Raw genomic sequence first — 21,149 nt, 5'->3', positions numbered from 1 at the left:
GTTTAGAAGAAAAACTTAATGATTATGCGTCTTAAATGTCAATAAGTATTATTGTATTGACTATATGTACTAAATATCAAAAATGAAAAACTCATGACTGTTAAAAAGAAAAAAAGAGAGAAAGAGAGAATTTAATAATTTATACAATATTTATAGCTATAGGTAGATTTGATTCTTACATCTTCCCTCGAATCAAAGAGAAACAAATATTACAAGAAGTATGTACACCAATTAGTAGGAATTATTTACCAAAAAAAATTTAGTAGGAATTACATAATTAGATATGTATCAGTATTATTTGCACAAAAAAAATAAAAAGATATGTATCAGTATCACAATTATCAATGGAAACCCAAATTTCAGATTATATACCATACCAACTAGACCTGAAATGGGAAGGCTCATGACCCCATTGGTACTATTTAACATTATCATTCATGTGTTACCAGATTTCTGATTTTTTTTTGTTTTTATGAATCTTGTGATCTCTGGTCAAGAACCACCCGTGGCCTAATGTTGATGCTCATAGCCGAGTGCTGCTGAAATTCTCTCGTCTAACCGAAAGCAAGGTAATTAAACTGCCTCCTTGTCACTAAAGTGTGATTCGTTTGGGATCAGAAACTGTTCAATGTGTTAATGTTTCCCTCTTCTCGGCTCTATATATGCAGGGTTGTTTGATTAGGGATTTTTTAGAAAACCTCGCACGAAGACGCAGTAGTTTCTTCTCCTCCAAGGTATGTGATCTTTCTTTTTGTTCTTTAGAATTTAGTGAAATTGGAGAATGGAGATTATTTGCCTTTGTTTTATTTATCTGTCCTGAAGCAAATGTTACTCTTCACTAATTCTGTTATCTTGGTGGAAATATATGGAATTTAGGATCTTTGTTATTAGTTTGCTGCTTCAGAACTTATTGTTTGATCTATTTGAAACGCTATCTATCTATCTATCTGGATGCATGTAACAGTTAAATCCAACCCGTTTTTCGTCAGATCAGTGTTTGAGGCTTCAGTTTTTCAGACCCTTCCTTGTGTCGACATGGGCTACTATATGCAAGTGTCTTTTGTTTTCTTTTATAGCTCTACCACTTTTATGTTCAAATTTTTTGTTCCATCGTTCCTTGTTTTCAAAGCCACGATATGGTTGCAGGTGTTTGATGAATGCAACGACCGAACTGATATCGGTAATGACAAAGGATTTAGATTATAGTTAAGCCCATGTCGACACACCACCATCTCAGCCTCTTGCCACCAGAAGGTAAGAATAAATAGATTTCCAAGATTTAATTAGCTTTTGTATATTTAGTTTTTAATCAAATAGCCATTACTAACTGTAGAAATGGTTATTGTTGTCGCTTTTATTGTAATTCTAGGTTATCTTCCTCATGACTTCTATTCACAATATTCAGCATATGGCTCCGAGCATCTGTTGGAATCTTTACTTGGTGAGATGAAATAGTACAAAGTTGGCCGATATAATTCTCAATCACCGTGTTGGGACAACAAGAGGACATGGTGGAATGTATAACCGTTATGATGGAATTTTCTTACCATGGGATGAACACGCCGTGACTTCTTGTACTAGAGGACTGATGAGTGATGATTGTATTACATGTTTGAAAGATATCACTATGTTCTGAAAGCTAAAGGTTATCCACTAAAACAGGGTAACCGAAGCACAGAGGATTATTTGATAAGTGATTATAGTGTGATGAACTTATAACACTGTGTTTTCTTCCAGATAGCCATATACTCCACTGGATTGATGCCACATGAGACAGATTTCTGCGGCATTTGACTTCACAACTAATGGAATTCTATTGAAAGAAAAATGCTTCATGTTACTATTGGGAGTCGTTAAGGAGGGTCATTATGACCGTGCTAATCTGATATCCTCCCTCGTCGGTTTTGCACAAAAGTTATTAAGCCATCACACAAAATATCTCAATTTTTTTTTGCAATTTTTACATTTTATTTCAAAATATATATCAATTTAAGAGTTTGCACTTTAATTATAGACATAGAAAAGTGAGATTCTTTTACTTAAAATGACCAAATTTTCAATAAATGCATTAACTGTAAGAAAAAGGGAAAAAAACAATTGAAACCAGTATAATTAAGTTCTTTTGGATTCCATCTTGAGTTATTGGCAGCTTGCCCAACATTTAATTAAATGTCCTCGCTAATCCATGATCTATAAATATGCTAATCTTGAGTTCTTGGCAGCTTGCCCAACAAAAATATCTCAACGTTTCCAGTACTGTTAACATTTGCTGTGAGAAATCCATGATCTATAAATATGATCTTGTTTTTCACAAGTATACATACACGGGTACTTGGACCCTCTCGACTATTATTATTACCTCTAGAAAACCCATTTGAGTTGGAATGGTAAATAATATTTTCGTTTATCTAGCTGTTTTGTTTTTCTTGTACTTTCGTTTGAGTGAAGATATTAGTCTTAAGTGCCGTAAGAACACCATAAGTTTTCACAACAATCTCTTTTCAAGTCACAGTGTTCTTAAAGTACATTGCAAATCCAAAAACGATGATTTAGGCGACCACTTTGTAAATTATGAAGGTCCATCGTATAATTTTAGTTTCAGTGATAATATCATTTTCCAAACAAAATTTGATTGTAATTTGTTTAAGGGGGATCATATGGAGTATCATCAATCTTTCCCGGCATATACAGCAGGGTTATTTATTCATTGTGGTGAGTTACACACATGGGATGCTAGAGATGATGCGATTTATTACACTCTAAAAATGATCAGCCAGAAGAACTCAAGTACGAATGGACTAATAATTAATATTCATGATGAAGTTGAGTTCTTATTGCAATCTTATCTTATGAGCTTAAGTTGTCTTTTTGTTTATAACAAACACACGTTTTTATCAAAAAGTATATATACACCAAAAAGGTAGCAATAATTTTCTTGTATTTGGTTTCGATTTACAAATTATACTAGATTTTAACCCGCGGTACACCGCGGGACAATATTTTTACAACAAAAGAATTAAATTTTAAAAAATTATATTTGTTTGTTAATTTTGTTTCTTTTGTTTAGTATTTAAGATTGTATAATTGTATTTTAATTATTAATTATAAAATTTCATCAGTTGTATACCGCAGACACGCAACAATTATTTAATTTTATTTATACTAATGTTACATTTGTACCGTATGGAATTTTTTATGGTTATAAAAATAGAAATTTTTACTGCTTTTTAGATTTAAACCGTGAAAAAACTATTCTTACATTATTATATTTTTATATTTTTAGTGTTTTTTAATTTACCCGTAAGTTTAAAGTTATTTAGATTTAACCCGTGAAAATTTTATATCCATAAACGTTATTATGCAGTATACTGCATATTAATTTCTATTATAAATACTCCAATTTATTAGATTTAACCCGTGAAATAATTATTTTTGCATTTTTTATCAGCATATTAATAACCATTAAAGTTTTAATTGTTTATATGAAACAATATAATTATTACTGAATATTAGAGTTTTTAAAAGAAGAAAATATTGTATAGATATTTTTGGCATATGTTATTAAGTGTAATAAATTTCTTAATATATAAATTGTTTTAGGAAATTATAAACCAAATTGTAGAGACATTTTAGGAATCTAATTGATTCTGTTTGTATATGTGCAATTTTTTAAGGATTAACTTTGTAAATAACTAGTATAACTTAAAGGACACCAAATGTACTTCAATTTATAGAAACACCACGGAATAATTATTTAATTTTATTTATTATAATGTGAGAAATCTGAGGAATCAACCCCTAAGTACCTCAAATCAAGTAATGTAGATGACTAAATCTACATTTTACAATCAAAATATGTAAAGCAAAAATTTATATAGAAAGTCTATACAAACAAAATCTCTAAAGATAGTTTTGGTGATTTACTGGGATTAAAACTTTAATAGATAGGGCTGTTTTTGGAAAAATTGGAATGTATAGATATTGTTAAGATTTTATGACAATTAATGTAACAAATGTTGGTCGAGTTAAGAAAATTTAGTTTTTGAGTTTTTCTGCAATGTTATTTAATTATGGAATTTGTTTAAGACTAAAATGTTGTAAATAAAAATTTAAATAAACAAAACTTAAAGGCATAACACAAAATGTACTTAAAAAATGTTAATATAGATATATTAGAGTACATATATCTGCACATCATAACACAAAAAAAAAAACCTCACTATAGCTCATGTTTGAGGGAAAAAGAAATTCAGTATTTTATGTTTCGTTTTTCTTATAACCACATGTTTTGACGCAAACTGTAAATCGTGGCAGATTGAGATTAAATATCAAACATTCCCAATGGCCATCTTGAGATCCCGTTAATTATTCTTGATTATCTTTCTACTCATGTAGAACGATGCTTAAATTATGATGGTTTTTTTGTTCTTTCTATCATCACCAAAATCCTAGACCAGAAATTAATAATTTCGTCTCAGATTTCTTCTCATTCCGTGCTATAGTCATGTTACAATCTTTTAGTGGTTGAAAATGCTACATTTGGTTGTTGAATATAACACAACCATATTAACAAAAAGAACACGTTTGAGATAGTTTTCTTATGTGCATGTATGTTTTTCTAATTATATATGTACATATGACTCATAAACCGATGTTAGAACAAAACATAGATAAGATCCATTATGTTGTCAATTTAAAAACACAAAAAGGCAATATGATTATAGTTTATTAGATGAAATGAGAATTTAGCTTCTTAACCATCAATAATCAATCTTTAATCCAACTATACATGAGTGTCTCCGCCTTACCATTTTTTGACAAGTAAATAGCATCGTCTCGTGCATCCCATGTGTACAATGCGCCACAACTATAAATGGGATCTCCTGTATATGCAGTATAATTCCTGTGATACTCCATATGAGCTCCCTTTCACAAGTTACACTTGAATATCGTCGTGAAGATAACACTATCATAAAAGCTAAAATTGTATGAATGACCTTGAAATTTTACAAAATGATCACCTTAATCGTCATTTCTGGACTTGCAATGGACTTTTAGAACACTTTGACTTAGAAAAAGATTGTTTTGAAAAACTACAGTGTTTTTACGACATGTACTAGCTTGATTCGACCCAAAACATGAAACAAATATAAGAAACAGAATGCTTAACGCAAGATTCATTGTTTTGTATCAATCTGAGTATACTTGGGATCGGAGTATAGATTGCAAATTACTACTTAATTATATATGTGTATGTCTTTGCTGATATCTAGTCTTTTAATGTTTGAAAAAGCCTTATCTCATTCTCAGCATGGTAAATTGAGAAATACTTTACATATGTTTGATTTTTTTTTTTCCTTTTTTTGGTCATAAAACATGTTAATTTTTAATGATTAATATTTGACTATATTTAAGAAATTGACTAGTTTTAGTTCTTCTTATTTATTTTTCTCACACGTAATAAATTGGTCAAAGTTTTAGTTAGTTAAGAGCTTCTCCAACGGGGCTTCTTAGCAGGCCTCTTATGTTATAATTGGGCAAAAATAAATCAAAAACATAGAAAAGAATAAGAGACAGTTCTAATTTCGGATCAATAAGAGGTGCCTCTTATTGATACGTGTCACATTGATTCATTTTTCTTCTTCTCTCTCCCAATAATATCTCTGCAAGGAAAACACTGAGAAATCGACCATCACAACGACAATCATGGTGATCAGACGTTTTATCATCATCTCTACTGTGGCCGAGTGTCAACGTCAACTGTGGTGCAGCTAATCGTCGAGTCGATTCATGGAAAACGGTGAGTCTCCTTCACCAAATTGAACCAATTCAGAGATTGTATTATACAGTTGTCTTTGTCATGCTACGTTTCTATTTATGTTTGGATGAATTAGTGTTTAGTTAAGGTTTAAAGATTAGGGTTCTTTGATTTCAGAAATTAGGGTTCTTCGAAATCAGTTTATTTATGTGTTTAAAGGCATGGTTAAACTTAGGGTTAATGAAATTAGACATGGAGACCATGGTAGACTTGTGTTCTAGAAAAGATGGTTTATTACTACGATCAGTTTGGTCAGGGAGACCATGGTAGACTTGTGATCAGTTTGGTTGGGTCAACAAATGGCAACAACTAGAGAATACAAGCAGATTAGTTTCCTTTGTTATTTAATTATTATGTTTATACAATTTAAAATATTTAAACATTCAAAGTAATTATGCTTTACCTAAAATATTTTCATTTCATAAATAATATTTTTGAATTTTTTTTTTCAAAATTAAGAACCCTAATAAAAACTTCATCATTGGAGAAGCAAAATTTTAATTACTCTTTCACAAATTCTTAATTCAAAAAAGTATAAAATAGATTCTTAAAAAATTCAAAAACCTCAAAATAGCTTTCTCACCGTTGGAGAAGCTCTTAATAGTAAACATCACATCTTCTGATTTCCATTAAAAAACATAAAATATTTTACATATTTTTATACAAAAATATCATAGGATTTGTCACCTTGGAGTTAGAAGAAGAATGGTCATGTACCAAAAAACGATTTTATCGTCGGTTTTTATAAGTCTAAGTCTAACCTCAGTTTAGAATTGAGTTAAATTTAAGTATAACTTCAGTTTGAGAATCAATTAACATTTAAAAAACTTTTGAATCGGTTTTAAGGTGACGTTACGTTAATGAACGTCTCCAGTCTCAACGTATACTACTTAATTCACATTGGTACTCAAACAAAAAAGTCTCAACGAATACGTATACTCTCCATTTAAAAAAAATATTAATGACGATTATAATTAATTTGACGTTATGTCTAGGTCATTCTCTTACTGTATATCGAATGCAGATAAGCAGATTAATACATGATACATTGATATTTAATGAATTAGATTTATAACCTGCGCATTACGCCAGACTATAATTTTTTAATTAATAATACAAACCATTAAATATAATTATAATTATTCAATGTAAAAATATAAATCTATATATATGTCAAATTTATTTTATTAAGTGATATATAACTTATCTATTTCTTTTGACATTTTTCACAATTTACAATTTGAAGAATACACTAAATTTGAAAAGAAATTTGAAAATTACATTTGATATTATAGTTATTTGAAAACTAAACATTTTGAAATGAAAATGGACAGAAAATAAATTATTAAAAAAATTACAATTAAATAAAAACAATAAAAACTTAACTTATATTTTAAAAATAAATCAACTTTAAAATAAATTATTTTAAAAAATTTTAAATTCAGAATTAATTATTTAATAATTTAAAATTATAACAAAAAGTACTTATTGTAATTTAAATAATGATTACATGAATAAATTTTTGATCTTAAAATTTTGATTTTAAAAAAGTATTTAAATATTTTTGTTGATATTATTTATATTTAAATTTATTTAAAAATAAATAATTCAAGATTATACAATTTATAATATATATATATATATCAATTTTTAGACTTATTTTAATCAAGGTTGATTTATTTATAATGTCGACTTTTTGAACATTCGTTTTGTTTTTTTACTTCTGTTGACTTAATTATCTTTGTCATCGACTTATATTAGAACAGTTGACTTATGTTATGGCTAGTGGATTTATAACATAGTCGATTTTTTTAACTGTTGACTTATTTTTTTTGTTCATCGATTTACATTTGTTTTTTGTTGATTTGTTTATTTATCGTTGACTTATTATATTCTATATTGATTTATTAATAAGGTCGCTATTTTGAATGGTTGACTTAAATTTAGTTTTTGTTGACTTATTTATTTTTCCATCGATTTATTTTAAAATTGTCGACTTTTTTTTGTTTGATTGTTTTTTTACATAGTCGACTTTTGATGATGTTGACTTATTTGTTTTGTTTGTTGACTTATATTTTCCCCGTTGATTTGTTTGGTCTTAGTAAACTTATTTAATTTTAAGTTGGCTTATTAATATGATTGACTTTTTGAACTGTCGACTTATATTTTATTGCTGCTGATTTATGTTTTTTCTTTGTTGATTTATATTAAAAAGTCAATTTATTCTTTTATTAATTGATTTGTTACATAGTCGATTTTTTTGAACTGTTGATTTATTTTTTAACAGCTCACAATTGTGATTGATTAATATTTTAGAGAAGAAAAAAATATAATTGTGATTTTGTCTTTTTGTATTGTTTATGTTTTATAAAATTACCTTTTTATTTCTTTATCTGAATTTTAATTTTCTTTATTGATTATTATTTTTCATAATAAAGTACTTCATCATCATCTAATTTTTTTCAATATCCAAAATATAAACAGTGATTTTTAAAAATCACTTTCTAATGATGATGAATTTAATTATTTTGTGTTTATTTTTTTAACGTTTAATTAATTATTAATTAAGGGCATATTTTATTTATTTATCTTAATTCAATCTTTTAGTTATTGATTAATATTATATATAATAAATTAATTCATCATTTTTAAAAAATAATTTACACAATGTTTTACAAAAGTTTACCCGAATATCTAGTTTAGACAATGTTTGTAAAAATAATTTTTTTCAAATGAATTAATTTATTATATTGTATGTAGTTTTAATTAATTTGTAATTGAAAACAAAATAGTCATTTAGTTCAATACCTAAGGTACATTTCAAAGACTTAAAAAATTTAGTATAGATTTCAAATTTCCTATTAAGTTTAAGGTATGTATTCAAATTTTTTCTTTATTCTTTCGTTATTTACTGTTATATATTCGTCATCTCTTGCATATATTATCTTTTCAAATTCTATTATCATACTTATAATATATTGATTATGAAGACATATCATAACTATTTTTCATCTTCCAATATTTTTTTATCGGTTTAGTGATCATTACTTACTAACGTAGACATATATTTTTTAGAGAATATATTCATTCTTTGTAGCAAAGTTTTATTAACAGTGTTATATACTTTTTTTTTTTTCGGCAAAAACAAATTTTATTATAACAAAAGAGTTATTACAAAGACATATACAAAATTACTGTGACACAGTTATTACATACGCAAATGTATGCACCACACACTAAAAAAAATACAGCAGAAGGGAGTTTGACGATGCTTTCCGTAGAGTAGCCTTACTCGCTAACCGATCAAAAGATCTGTTATTGTCCAACTTCATATTTGATTTCTCTTTGTTACGAATTGTATGCAGCAACTTTTGGCTGAAATTTCTTTTCATAAAACATAGCGTTAAACCCGATGTGCCCATCTCTAATTCTGAAATGTAGACATAGTGACACCAAAACTTCTGTACCACTGTCTTTCTGAAATATTTGGACATCTTTGTAATTCTCTTCATCAAGACCACATATACTTTTATCGTATCATGCCTAGTACCGGATCTTCTCTTGTTAATAGGTTTCCATCTAATAATCACCAATGCATTTCTCATCCACCAAATTTGCTCAATACCAATCAACTCTTGTCTCCAATAATTAATCAAAACCACATAAAAACTGGACATCTCATTCCAACCGGAGCCAAACTGGTGCAGCCATAATTCCATCACACAAACAATATAGTCATGAATGAGGAAAACAATTTGGTCGGATTGGGGAAGTGTTATCACATCATCAAATCCAAGAATAAGATATCTAATTTTGATTTCCAACCACGTCTTCCTAATACTAAAATAAATAAGCAATAAAAGGAAGAGAATAATAGCACCGATGTAGAGAGTTCTTAATATCTTTGAACATGGAACCGAGATGTCAATCTCCGACCCGAGCATAAGACGACTTCCGCATGTATGACTAGTCCATTGTGGATATCCACCATCTTCGATTTTGTAATCTGAATCTCCTGGATCCCATATCTGGATTTCAAAATCCTTGATCGATTTAGAGAAAATAAAGTCAGATTCATGGTTTCGATGGTGTTGGTGACCAAAGGAATGAGATTTGTAACAAAGGAAGCCGCCTGGATTTATCCTTAGCGGAAAGACACCGACACTGTTCCGACACCATTGCTGGATTTCGATCGGACAAATGCACTCTCGACAAGAGAGAAAGATGATGAAATATTGAATCAATAACAAGAATCGGATAGTCATGAGAATCACTTTGCCGATGTTATTGATATGTACAAGAAAACAGAAACTTGAGAACTAAAAAAGAACAGAAGAACATGGGCCGACCGACGCCAGAGAAGCCGGCGCCGGCCGTGATCAGAGTATGAAACGGTGTTGCCAGAAGAGGTGGTTATGGAGGAATCGCCCAAAGCGAGAGAGAAAGCAAAAGGAACCTGTCAGACCGCTGTGCGACCACCCCGGCAAGGTAGAACCGAGCCGAGTAACGATCCTTTACAGCACCGGATACATCCGAGGATGATCGTAGCCGTTAATCACGCTCTGATCGCACGGTCATGGTTCATCAACCAGGGTTAAGAGCCTGTCTCCTTAGAAATCAAGGAAACAGAGGTACGAGCCTATAGAACAGATCATGTTTAAGTAAGGTCGTAAAAATTTTGGACCATTTCTCCGCGTGTCATCCTTGCGCAGGGGCCATGCTAACAGTGTTATATACTATACATAAGTTTTGCTTCCTAATAATAAAACTCATAATTAGACTCATTTTTATCCATAAATATTATATTATAATATCAAATATTACATTTAAGCTTAACCATTTGACAAAAGAAAAAATATGTTCATATATACAAATTTTTACTTTAAAATATGTATAGTCTACTATAGTCTATATAGTGTTCTTTAATTTTGATTCTCCTAAATCTACAAACTCATAAGATTACTCTAACTTTTAAATATATGTATTTATCCTAAAATAGAATTCTTTTTAATTTCTAATTAAAATCCTACAATCTACCACTATTATCGTAATTGTTTTATTACAAATAGCTTTTTCAAATTCCTTCTTAGTATTTTTCACTATTTTAGGCGTGTGTTTGATGTTCAGAATAAATTTTATTTAATAAATTTTATTTCAAGTAACCTTCTATATTTCTCTTAAAAATATATACATTATTTTAATTTTTGAGCACTTGATTAATATTTTCTCTTTTTATATATCTCTGTTTTGTTTTTTTTTTGTCAACAATTGGGCCACAACTGGCCGGCCCATTAGACAAATTCATACATTCGTAGGAGCCGAGACTCGATCCCGGGTGTGATGGTGCCTTTTACAAATGGACTTACCTCCTGCCACTGCACTAAGGTCACTTCACTATATATCTCTGTTTATGTAATCTTTATTCATATTTTACTTTGATATATTTTTTGTTGTATTTTTTTTGGTTTAAATGATTTAAAATGATTGTTTTAATAATAAAAAAATATTATATAAATAAGTGAACTAATTGATAAATTAATTTTATATTTTATGTTCTTTGATGATGTGAATCAATTTATTAAAATTGAAAATAAAAATTGATGAACTGAAAGAAGAAGAAGATGAGAGAAAAGCAAACTTTATATATATATTAATATATATATATATATATATATATGTATATATATAGATATAGATATAGATTCATATGTCTTCATAAACACCAAACTTGAAAGAAAACTTGAGCTTTCATAAACATGAATCATAAATAATTAAAAAAAAAAAAAAAGAACAAAAAAGCATAAAATTAGTTTTTTTTTCAAGGGTAACCGAGTTTAGTTCTTTTTCCAAGGCTGGTCGAATAATTCTGGATTTGCATTTTTTGACAAATAGATCCCATCAGGTCTGGCAATGTATAAACGTTTCTCACCAAATCGAGGAATTGGAATTCTTCCTCTATATGCTCTATAGTATTGAGAATACGCCCCGTGTTGCAATAAGCAAAACCATAATGTCCGCTCAAATACAGCCTCACGAAAATTAATACGAACTGGAGTACCATTGAATTTCACTGCCCCTTCTTTTCGATCTTCCTTGTTGGATTCGCAACTGACTGTGAGATTTGTACCAGGACCGAGTTGGTTTTGAAATAGTATTTCGCAATCTCTGAAAGCTTCATTGAATTTGAAAGACAAAGTAATAATTAACAAAAAAGCTACGAGGCAGTTCATGTTTTCAAAATCTAATATAAACTTTAGAGTAATGTGATAGAACATGAAAATGTAGGGGTTTTATAGTTTTTTTTTATATATGAAATAAGAAATTTTAAAGGCCATGCAAAATTTTAATAATAAATGTGAACCAATTAAACTCTTGTTGGTGAGCATTTTGTGCCAACAATAGTTTTCCAGCAAAGTAATTAAATACTAAGAGATATCTCTTGCTATATAGAGAAATCATAATTTTTATTATTTATTAATCATATGTATTATATGATAATTCAAAACAATTTGTATATGAAAAAAAAAAAAAAAAGATAATAGGAGAATCATAATTTAAAATCTTAACAAAATCTTCCAACTATGGTTATAAAAATAATCATATTGTATACTTAGATATAAAATGATAATTCAAAATAATTTGTAAATGAAATAAAAGAAAGATAATAGGAGAATCATAATTTAAAATCTTAACAAAATCTTCCACATATAGTTATTAAAAATAATCATATTGTATACTTAGATATAAAGTGATAATTGAAAACAATTTGTAAATAAAATAAAGATAATAGGATAATCATAATTTAAAATATTAAGAAAATATTTCAAATATATTTATTATAAATAATCATATTGTATACTTAGATATAAAATCTTAGTTATTTTATTCTGATTGGTTTACAAATTTTTAAAATTAGTTAGTATTTTTGCCCATAACTAATTAGTGAGAGAAAGTATTTTTTTTTTTAAACTAATAATTATTTCAAAAATTGTATTAGTCTAATATTAAATTACATACTTACTCTTACTGAAATATGAAACCTTTTCTTTAAAACCAGTGGCATGTCAATATAATTTTTTACACTTTATAAGTTTTTTTTTTATATCTGTACTTCTCATTTAATATTGTAGGATTGTCATCTATCTATTTTCTTACAAAAATATATCTACCACATTTTTTGGTATCTCAAAAGATTACAGTTTTTTTAATTAAAAAAAATATACAGGAATCATTAAACATAAGTCACAAAATGAGTTTGAATAAAGGGATGTAAGAAATTACAGTATATGTTTATATTAATGATTGAACTAAAAATAAATAAAAAACTTACTAGAAATTAATAAGCATTTTGATGAGAGAGAGAAAAAAGAAATGAATATATTGAGAAAAGGTTGGTTTTGTAAGTAATATTAGATTATCATATTAATTCTTAAAAAGAAAAATATATATACTATATAAAAGTAGAAGCTATAAGCTTCTTAAGCTATCCACGTACGATTTTAAACAACCAATAGTGATTTGACATGTCAGCATTTAACATTTATGTTAAATTCGTCCACATATGATTTAAAACAACTAATAGGAATTAGATATCTCACTAATTAAAATTTTTGAAAAAATAATATTTTCTATATTATTAAGTTTTTTTTTAGAAAAAGTTAAATTTATAGAAATAAAAGAAATATGTACAACGTCCCAAACCGGCTATAATTTTTTTTGACAATGGTTCAGAACTATTATAGATAAGACGAAACGCTTCCAACTACGAATGAGCAGGAAACTTGATTTATTATGCGTCCAAATTTAAAAGTTATATTTGGTTTAACCCGGTTTTCTATTAAAGCAAATAAAAAAATATATATTTAAAATTTTAAAAAGTTGAAAATATTATAAATATTGAAATTTTAAAAGGTTCAAATATTATAAATACTTAAAGATTTAACTCTAAAAATTTAAAAATATTTAAACTATATATAAATTTTAAAATATTATAAGTATTTAAAATCTATTATAAATTTAAAAATGAGAATTTGTTAAAAATGCCCCTTTTGATATACCCCTTTTCAAAAATACCCTCTTTTCTGGCCATTTTTATTTATGCCCTCTTTTAATTTTTAATGACCATTTTACCCTTAGATGAAAATTATTTTATTCAATAAAAAGAAAAACAAAATTTTCCCGCCAAAAATTTTTCAAAAAAATTTTCCCGCCAAAATATTGAAATTTATACCTTTTAAAAACCTTGTAAATGCTTTTAAAAAACTTTTAAACGCGTTTACAAGGTTTTTAAAAGCGTTTACAAGGTGTTTAAAAACCTTTTAAAAACCTTGTAAATGCTTTTAAAAAACTTTTAAACGCGTTTACAAGGTTTTTAAAAGCGTTTACAAGGTGTTTAAAAACCTTTTAAAAACCTTGTAAATGCTTTTAAAAAACTTTTAAACGCGTTTACAAGGTTTTTAAAAGCGTTTACAAGGTGTTTAAAAACCTTTTAAAAACCTTGTAAATGCTTTTAAAAAACTTTTAAACGCGTTTACAAGGTTTTTAAAAGCGTTTACAAGGTGTTTAAAAACCTTTTAAAAACCTTGTAAATGCTTTTAAAAAACTTTTAAACGCGTTTACAAGGTTTTTAAAAGCGTTTACAAGGTGTTTAAAAACCTTTTAAAAACCTTGTAAATGCTTTTAAAAAACTTTTAAACGCGTTTACAAGGTTTTTAAAAGCGTTTACAAGGTGTTTAAAAACCTTTTAAAAACCTTGTAAATGCTTTTAAAAAACTTTTAAACGCGTTTACAAGGTTTTTAAAAGCGTTTACAAGGTGTTTAAAAACCTTTTAAAAACCTTGTAAATGCTTTTAAAAAACTTTTAAACGCGTTTACAAGGTTTTTAAAAGCGTTTACAAGGTGTTTAAAAACCTTTTAAAAACCTTGTAAATGCTTTTAAAAAACTTTTAAACGCGTTTACAAGGTTTTTAAAAGCGTTTACAAGGTGTTTAAAAACCTTTTAAAAACCTTGTAAATGCTTTTAAAAAACTTTTAAACGCGTTTACAAGGTTTTTAAAAGCGTTTACAAGGTGTTTAAAAACCTTTTAAAAACCTTGTAAACGCGTTTAAAAGTTTTTTAAAAGCATTTACAAGGTTTTTAAAAGGTATAAATTTCAATATTTTGGCGGGAAAATTTTTCGTATATAAAGAGGGGTAGTTTTAAATATGGTCAACATGAAGAGGTATTTTTAAAAAGAGATATGGAAAAAGGGGCATTTTTGAGAATGCCCCTTTAAAAATTAAAATTTTTTGAGTCTGAAGAAGAAGGACTGATGACAAACATCATTGGTTGATGTTTATGTTTTTTCATATCAGTTATGAATCACAAGACTTTGATTTGATGTTGTTTGAGATTATTTTTGGGTTGAAAGAAAAAATGATGAACGACAACACACATGCTTTATTAGTTATATATGTGGTCATGTTCATGTTACTTTCTCTGTAAGTAATTTGCAATTTTGAAACATTAAGACTTGGTTTGATAATAATTGAGTGTAGGTAGTGGCTATGCTGGTCTTGCAGAATTCTTACGAGAAAATAATGCAATGATTTTGACAGCTTTGTGTGTGTTTATCTATATATCATGGCGAAGTTTATGGTTTCTTCAACATGATCGAGAAATTTATTAATAAGTTTCATATATGGCACGTTCTGAGGAGGCAGCAAACGAACATCCAAACGTAATGAAAATAATCTGAAATTTGTTAGGAGTGTTCTAATGATGGGGAACTAAGTTATGCTAAAAAGGATTTGAAGTTCGAGTTCATAAGGTCAAGTGAACGATGTTGTTTGGGGTAGTTAATTCACCGGCTCATGGAGCTATGTTTGGCTAAAGTTTTAAATTTCTTGCTTTGTTTTTAACCACATGATAATGAATTTTATACATAGATGAAGATGGAGAGAAGACTGAAAAAGTGAAGAAGATGATGAGGAAGAAGAAGAGTATGGCGAAGAAGCGGAAGATGAAAGTAACGATGACAACGACCATGAAAATTGACCATGAAGATGACGAGAAGGTATCTGAAAAATATGAAAACAATGAATGTGAAAAAAATACTAAGACATATGTGTAAGTGGATAATTAAAAATCAGAACATAAGATTGATTCATTATTCTTTTGATCATATTTGATTCCTTAATACAATTGTTTTTTTATAAATTTTTAAAATTGTGTATTTGAAATAATATTTTGCGTTAAAAGTATTTTTTTTAATTAGATTTTCATTATGATCAATCATGTATAATTTCCCCCAAAATATATCAAATACATATATGATGCATTGAAATTCAATGAATTCATATGTCTTCATAAACACCAAAATTGGAAGAAAAAAAAAACTTGAGCTTTCATAAACATGAAACAGAAATAATTAAAAAAGAAAAAGTACAAAAAAACATAAAATAGTCGAGTTTAGTTTTTTTTCCAAGGGTAGTCGAATTTTTCTGGACCAGCATTTTTTGATAAGTAGATCCCATCAGGTTTGGCAATGTATACACGTAACTCACCACATCGAGGAATTGGAGCACTTCCTCTATATGCTCTATAGTATTGAGAATACGCCCCGTGTTGCAATAGGCAATGCCATGTTGTCCTCTCAAATACAGCCTCTTGGAAATCAAAACGAACTGGGTTACTTTTGAATTTCACTGCCCCTTCTCTTCGATGTTTCTTGTTGGATTCGCAACTGACTTTGAGATTTGTACCAGGGCGGAGTGCATTTCGGAATATTATTGTGTTATCTTCGCAAGCTTCATTGAATCCGAAAGACAAAGTAATAATTAACAAAAAAGCTACAAAACAACTCATTATTTCAAAATCTAAGTGATAGAACATGAAAATGTAGGGTTTTTATAGTCTTTATATATATATATATATATATATATGAAATAAGATGTTTTAAAGGCCATGCAAAATTTAGATAATAAATCTGAACCAATTAAACTCTTGTGGCGGAGCATTCTGTGCCAACAATAGTGTCATCTGCCACATTTTTTTTTTCTCAAAAGATTACAGTTTCTTTTTTTAATTAAAAAAAAACATGAATAGTTAAACATAAGTCACAAAATGAGTTCGTATAAAGGGATAAGAAAATTATATGTTTATATTATTTATTGAAAAAAAAAAGAAAAAAAAATCTGACTAGAAATTAATAAGCCATATTGATGGGAGAAGAAAAAACAAGAAATTAATATATTGAGAAAGGTTGGCTTTGTAAGTAATATTAGATTATCATATTAATTCTTAAAAAGAAAAGAAAAATTCATGTAAAGGGAAACAAGTGTTACTAGCTATCTCTACCAATTCATGAATGAGACCATGAGCAACGTCCAAGAAGAAGAAGAACCCCTCCAGGTTTTGTTTCAAATCATTAATTACTATTCTTCAAGGTTTTGTTTCAGTCATATCCATTACTATTGTTTCAATTATCATACTTTTTTTTTAACTGTTCTTGTTGCAGGATTAGGAGCCGTGTTAGAACCTGTAGCTACAATGCACAACGCCAGCAAGCCTCAGAAAATAACAACTTACTCCTACCAAATCAGGCACATAGGTCAACACAACAAGGCCATGTTCTATATTATTCCTTCTGAGATTGTATTGTGAGGTCATGAGAGCCCATTCTAAATTGTTTTTTTTTCTTCTTCTTCTTCTTGTTCTTTTTACAGTTACCTCTCCGGTGTGTGGACGTCTGAGAGATTATCTGGTCTCCTGAGAAATCCATCTGCACTCAAGTTAAGAAAACCAGTCACAGTTTGTCTCAAGCCAACGGTATTAACCAGAATAATGTGTAAAGGTAGGTAATATACTTAATAACCATTCTGAAACCACCAACTCTGGTCTCATGTTCCTCCTGTACTTGTATCTTTGTGTGTTGATTACCACAGTGCAGGGTAATAGTGTTAAAAAAAAACATTGGTAGCTAGCACTATCAAACATATTCAGGAAAATGAAGCTGTCAAAAAGCAAAAGCTAGATGATGAAAAATCAAGACAGGTGGGAGCCAAATTGTTACAAAATCATCCTGGTTCACTCCGTATCTCACTACGTGATTTAAACTCTTTCCTCCTCATCATTGATTTATGACCAAAGATGGAAAAATCATCTTCTTGCTCTGTAAGTAATCTCAATAATCCTCTGCTTTTCTGTAGTTGGTTCTGTTTCAAGTTTAACTAACTTCAAAGTGAGTTTTTTAGTTTTGTCATGTGTTGATTGTCTCACTGACTGCAGGGCACCCATGTGAATGATTTTAATTGTTTTTCCGGGGATGCCAATGTTAGAATCATTCTTCACAAGGGTACTCTCGGGGATGCGGACAAATGTTTTTTCTTCTATGAATCATTCATCACAAAAATGTTATCTTATTGGCATAAACTACTAAGAGCACCCATGAAAAACAATTAAAATCGGTAGTGTCCAGCAACTTAATTGATCGCGTATTACAAGCATGTTAAATATGTAATTAAGAAAACGAGAAATGTAGAATTGCTTTCTGGCTAACATGCAACTCCGGCTTGATCATGTTACAAAGGCTGACCACTAATCCACCTTTGGAACATGATAGAAGTCTCCTCTGGTTTATACTCTGGTGTGTGTCCTCCTCCCTATAATATCAAAGCCCACAAATCAATTAAGAAAAACATATATCTGAAAATCACTGTCAAAACATTGAGTGAAAAGACTTGCTTTGATTGTAGCAAATGTCATCTTATTGGCATAAGTCCTCGTGTATCTGCCATAACGAATGCGAGTCTAATGAGCTCATACAACTATAGAATGAGTTCACAATAAATCACATAAACAAAGGAAAGTGAAATGGTAGTACCCCGCGGTTTGATCACCTATCATCCAAGGTCTCCAGTCATCAATGAGAGAATAATTAAGAGACCTAATCCAAGCTTGCGTTCCAAGGAACGGCACTACCATATCGTGGTCACCACTGTTCACCAAAAAAATCCTTAAAACGTTTACAAAAATGTCTTCAATATCCTGAAGCACTTCTTTAAAAGGTAGAAGTTAAAATCTGACCTGAAGATAAGAGAAGGATAGCCATCGATGCTGTTATTCATATGGTACGGTATACTGCTTTTAATGTCATGAGTGTAAGGTATGCCCCAATGACAACGTACCCATTCCCCTATACTCCCCTGCAATCATACATAGATCCTCCTAAAGAGTTTGACACTTTGTTTTACCAATAACCCGAAAATGACCTTTTTCATGTATAATACCTTATTGACATGAAGAGCTCTGTGCACACTCTGATAATTGGCCCAGTATGTTGTTAACATATACCGATACTCCTGCAAACGCAACTTTGTAAAATACTTTTTTTTTCTCAATGGTTTATAAGAGGGCAAGATAGATTTACTTACATAGCAATTAGGAGATGTCTCTTGACTCTCTTCACACACTGGTGTTGTTATAAGTAGTGGGTTTATTCTAGCAATGCACTATAAACAACCACACATGTCTGAATTAGTGATGAGTTTTACTAAGTAAACAGAACAGAACATCAAGTAAAATTTCCATAAGTGTGTGTGTGTACCTTTTCATATTCTTCTACGAGTTTCAAGCATTCTCTGTTACGTGGATCCACATTTATATAGTCTCCTTTGCAGATGATCTTCATTGACTGCAAGAAAAGAAGAGTTTTGAACTGCTTGTTATCGACAAGAGACAAAAACATGTCATTTCATACCTCATAAAGTTCATCTGAGATCATTGCCATTCCATGAGCATATGGAATGCGATAATTTTTCTCAAATTCACTTTCTGTGTATGGGTTTCCAAGAATATAGCCCTTGTTTTTTGTCAGTGTACCAAAGACGAAATCTATCAATTTTTAATGCTCCATAAGGTGTATATAATAAGAAGCTAACAAATACCAACGAACCTGAAGATTTATTGGAGGCTTGCAACATAAATAATTTCCTGCATCAACGTGTTTATACTGTTATAAAGAGAAAATAGTATTTGATACAGAAACGAGATTGTGAAAGTAAAAAAAAGGGCTTGGAGATTGATGTTACCTTTTGAGATTTCTTGAACTAGTGCCGGGACGACCTTACCGGAATAAGAATCTCCACCAACATAGAAAGAGTTGGAGGAGAACTCTTGATGCTTGCCTAGCCACTGCACAACAACAACCAAAAAAATCTATGCACAAAGAAGATATTTATGTTTCAAGAGACAATTAAATTAGTCTTTTTATTTCATGCCTTGTGAAGAAACTCATGGATCCTCTTGGCTTCTCCTGAATCACTGGGTTTATTAACAAGTTGAGTTCTTGAGTAGGAGAAGCCAGTTCCAACAGGCTGATCCAAATATATTATACTCGAAACCTGAGAAAAAATGACACACAACGTAAACCATCAAAGCATTTACTATAGAATTGTGATCAACGTAAACCATCAACGTAAACACATTGTTTTACCTTAGTCCATGAATATGGTGTAGAAACCAAGGAAGGAATAGTTCCATTGTTGACCTCAAGCTTCACAGTTACAGGCCCTGATTCAAACGTGTAGATTTGATCACGTGAGGATGAAGCTAAAAGGAGACCGATTTGAACAATAGTCTCTTGACACATGTGTTTATACTTTAAAAAGAATAATATATGTGAGTTAAAAAAATGAAGGTAGAAGATATAACCATTCTCATAAAAAAGACCAGAGATAGAAGAGCAGCCAGGTCCTCCACTTAACCAGAGAAGAAGAGGAACTTCTTTTGGATTTCTCTCAGACTTGATGAAATAGTAAAACAGTTGCACTTCCTCTTCCTCGCCAACACCAATATACCTTTTTTCATTCACATATAAAAGACTCAGATTCATACTCTACACACACTTTAGAGTAATCTCCAAAACACTTAAAAATTTACATCAATCACATGAGGAAGTAGGAAGGAGAAAAGAACAAAACCCGGTTTCTAGCTCAAAGGGAAGAGGACCATCAAAACCAGGAAGAAACTCGACAATGGAGGCAGAATCAGTACGCTGACTGTAGAAGAAGATAAAGAGAATAAGCAGAACAGAGGATGAAACGTAGTCTTTAGCCATTCGTTTTTTTATGATAAAATCAACTATATGACAGACCTTTATTTATAGAAATAATCAAAATAACAAAAGGGCCCCTATACATTTCATTACATAAATTATAGTAGTGGTGACTAGTGATTCACTTTTGTCCTTATCAATGTCTCTCCTGCTTTCGTGGCCTGAAGTGTCGTATATAATAATCCGTGTTCCGATTCTAGGTGAAGAACAGTGTCTAAATATAGCATATTCCTGCC

At 29.6% G+C, this 21,149-nt stretch overlaps 3 protein-coding genes across 6 annotated transcripts in view; all 3 read right to left on the bottom strand.

Moving 5' to 3' along the window:
* On the bottom strand, positions 11,540-12,056 carry LOC109129283. The gene has a single exon (XM_019237114.1). The coding sequence runs from the start codon at positions 12,046-12,048 to the stop codon at positions 11,653-11,655; it is 396 nt and encodes a 131-aa protein (XP_019092659.1). The 5' UTR covers positions 12,049-12,056; the 3' UTR covers positions 11,540-11,652.
* Positions 16,268-16,664, bottom strand: LOC109129285. The gene has a single exon (XM_019237116.1). The coding sequence runs from the start codon at positions 16,662-16,664 to the stop codon at positions 16,269-16,271; it is 396 nt and encodes a 131-aa protein (XP_019092661.1). The 3' UTR covers position 16,268.
* Positions 18,167-21,149, bottom strand: part of LOC104745222 (serine carboxypeptidase-like 7) — an 8,289-nt gene continuing 5,306 nt past the window's right edge. The window contains exons 1-14 of one of the 4 annotated variants that reach the window (XM_010466415.2): positions 20,780-20,938; positions 20,511-20,656; positions 20,293-20,369; positions 20,078-20,200; positions 19,889-19,991; positions 19,753-19,790; positions 19,558-19,659; positions 19,405-19,491; positions 19,232-19,309; positions 19,088-19,159; positions 18,885-19,003; positions 18,682-18,795; positions 18,543-18,588; positions 18,198-18,460 (exon numbers count right to left, since the gene is read on the bottom strand). In XM_010466415.2, coding sequence (XP_010464717.1) covers positions 18,380-18,460; positions 18,543-18,588; positions 18,682-18,795; positions 18,885-19,003; positions 19,088-19,159; positions 19,232-19,309; positions 19,405-19,491; positions 19,558-19,659; positions 19,753-19,790; positions 19,889-19,991; positions 20,078-20,200; positions 20,293-20,369; positions 20,511-20,656; positions 20,780-20,916 — 1,323 coding nt within the window. In that variant the 5' untranslated portion in view covers positions 20,917-20,938 and the 3' untranslated portion in view covers positions 18,198-18,379. Of the gene's footprint in view, positions 18,461-18,542; positions 18,589-18,681; positions 18,796-18,884; positions 19,004-19,087; positions 19,160-19,231; positions 19,310-19,404; positions 19,492-19,557; positions 19,660-19,752; positions 19,791-19,888; positions 19,992-20,077; positions 20,201-20,292; positions 20,370-20,510; positions 20,657-20,738; positions 20,939-21,149 lie in introns of those variants that run through there. The other 3 variants (XM_010466417.2, XM_010466416.2, XM_019237398.1) reach the window with 3 other exon arrangements.

This window comes from Camelina sativa, chromosome 15, assembly GCF_000633955.1.
Source record: "Camelina sativa cultivar DH55 chromosome 15, Cs, whole genome shotgun sequence".
In the NCBI taxonomy this organism is placed as follows: domain Eukaryota; kingdom Viridiplantae; phylum Streptophyta; class Magnoliopsida; order Brassicales; family Brassicaceae; genus Camelina; species Camelina sativa.
The sequence above is the reverse complement of the archived record's forward strand: the minus strand, read 5'-3'. Positions and strand labels throughout refer to the sequence as shown.

What these genes read in the sequence shown, in the direction of transcription:
- LOC109129283 (XM_019237114.1), bottom strand. Translation starts at nt 12,048, where the DNA reads ATGAACTGCCTCGTAGCTTTTTTGTTAATTATTACTTTGTCTTTCAAA.
- LOC109129285 (XM_019237116.1), bottom strand. Translation starts at nt 16,664, where the DNA reads ATGAGTTGTTTTGTAGCTTTTTTGTTAATTATTACTTTGTCTTTCGGA.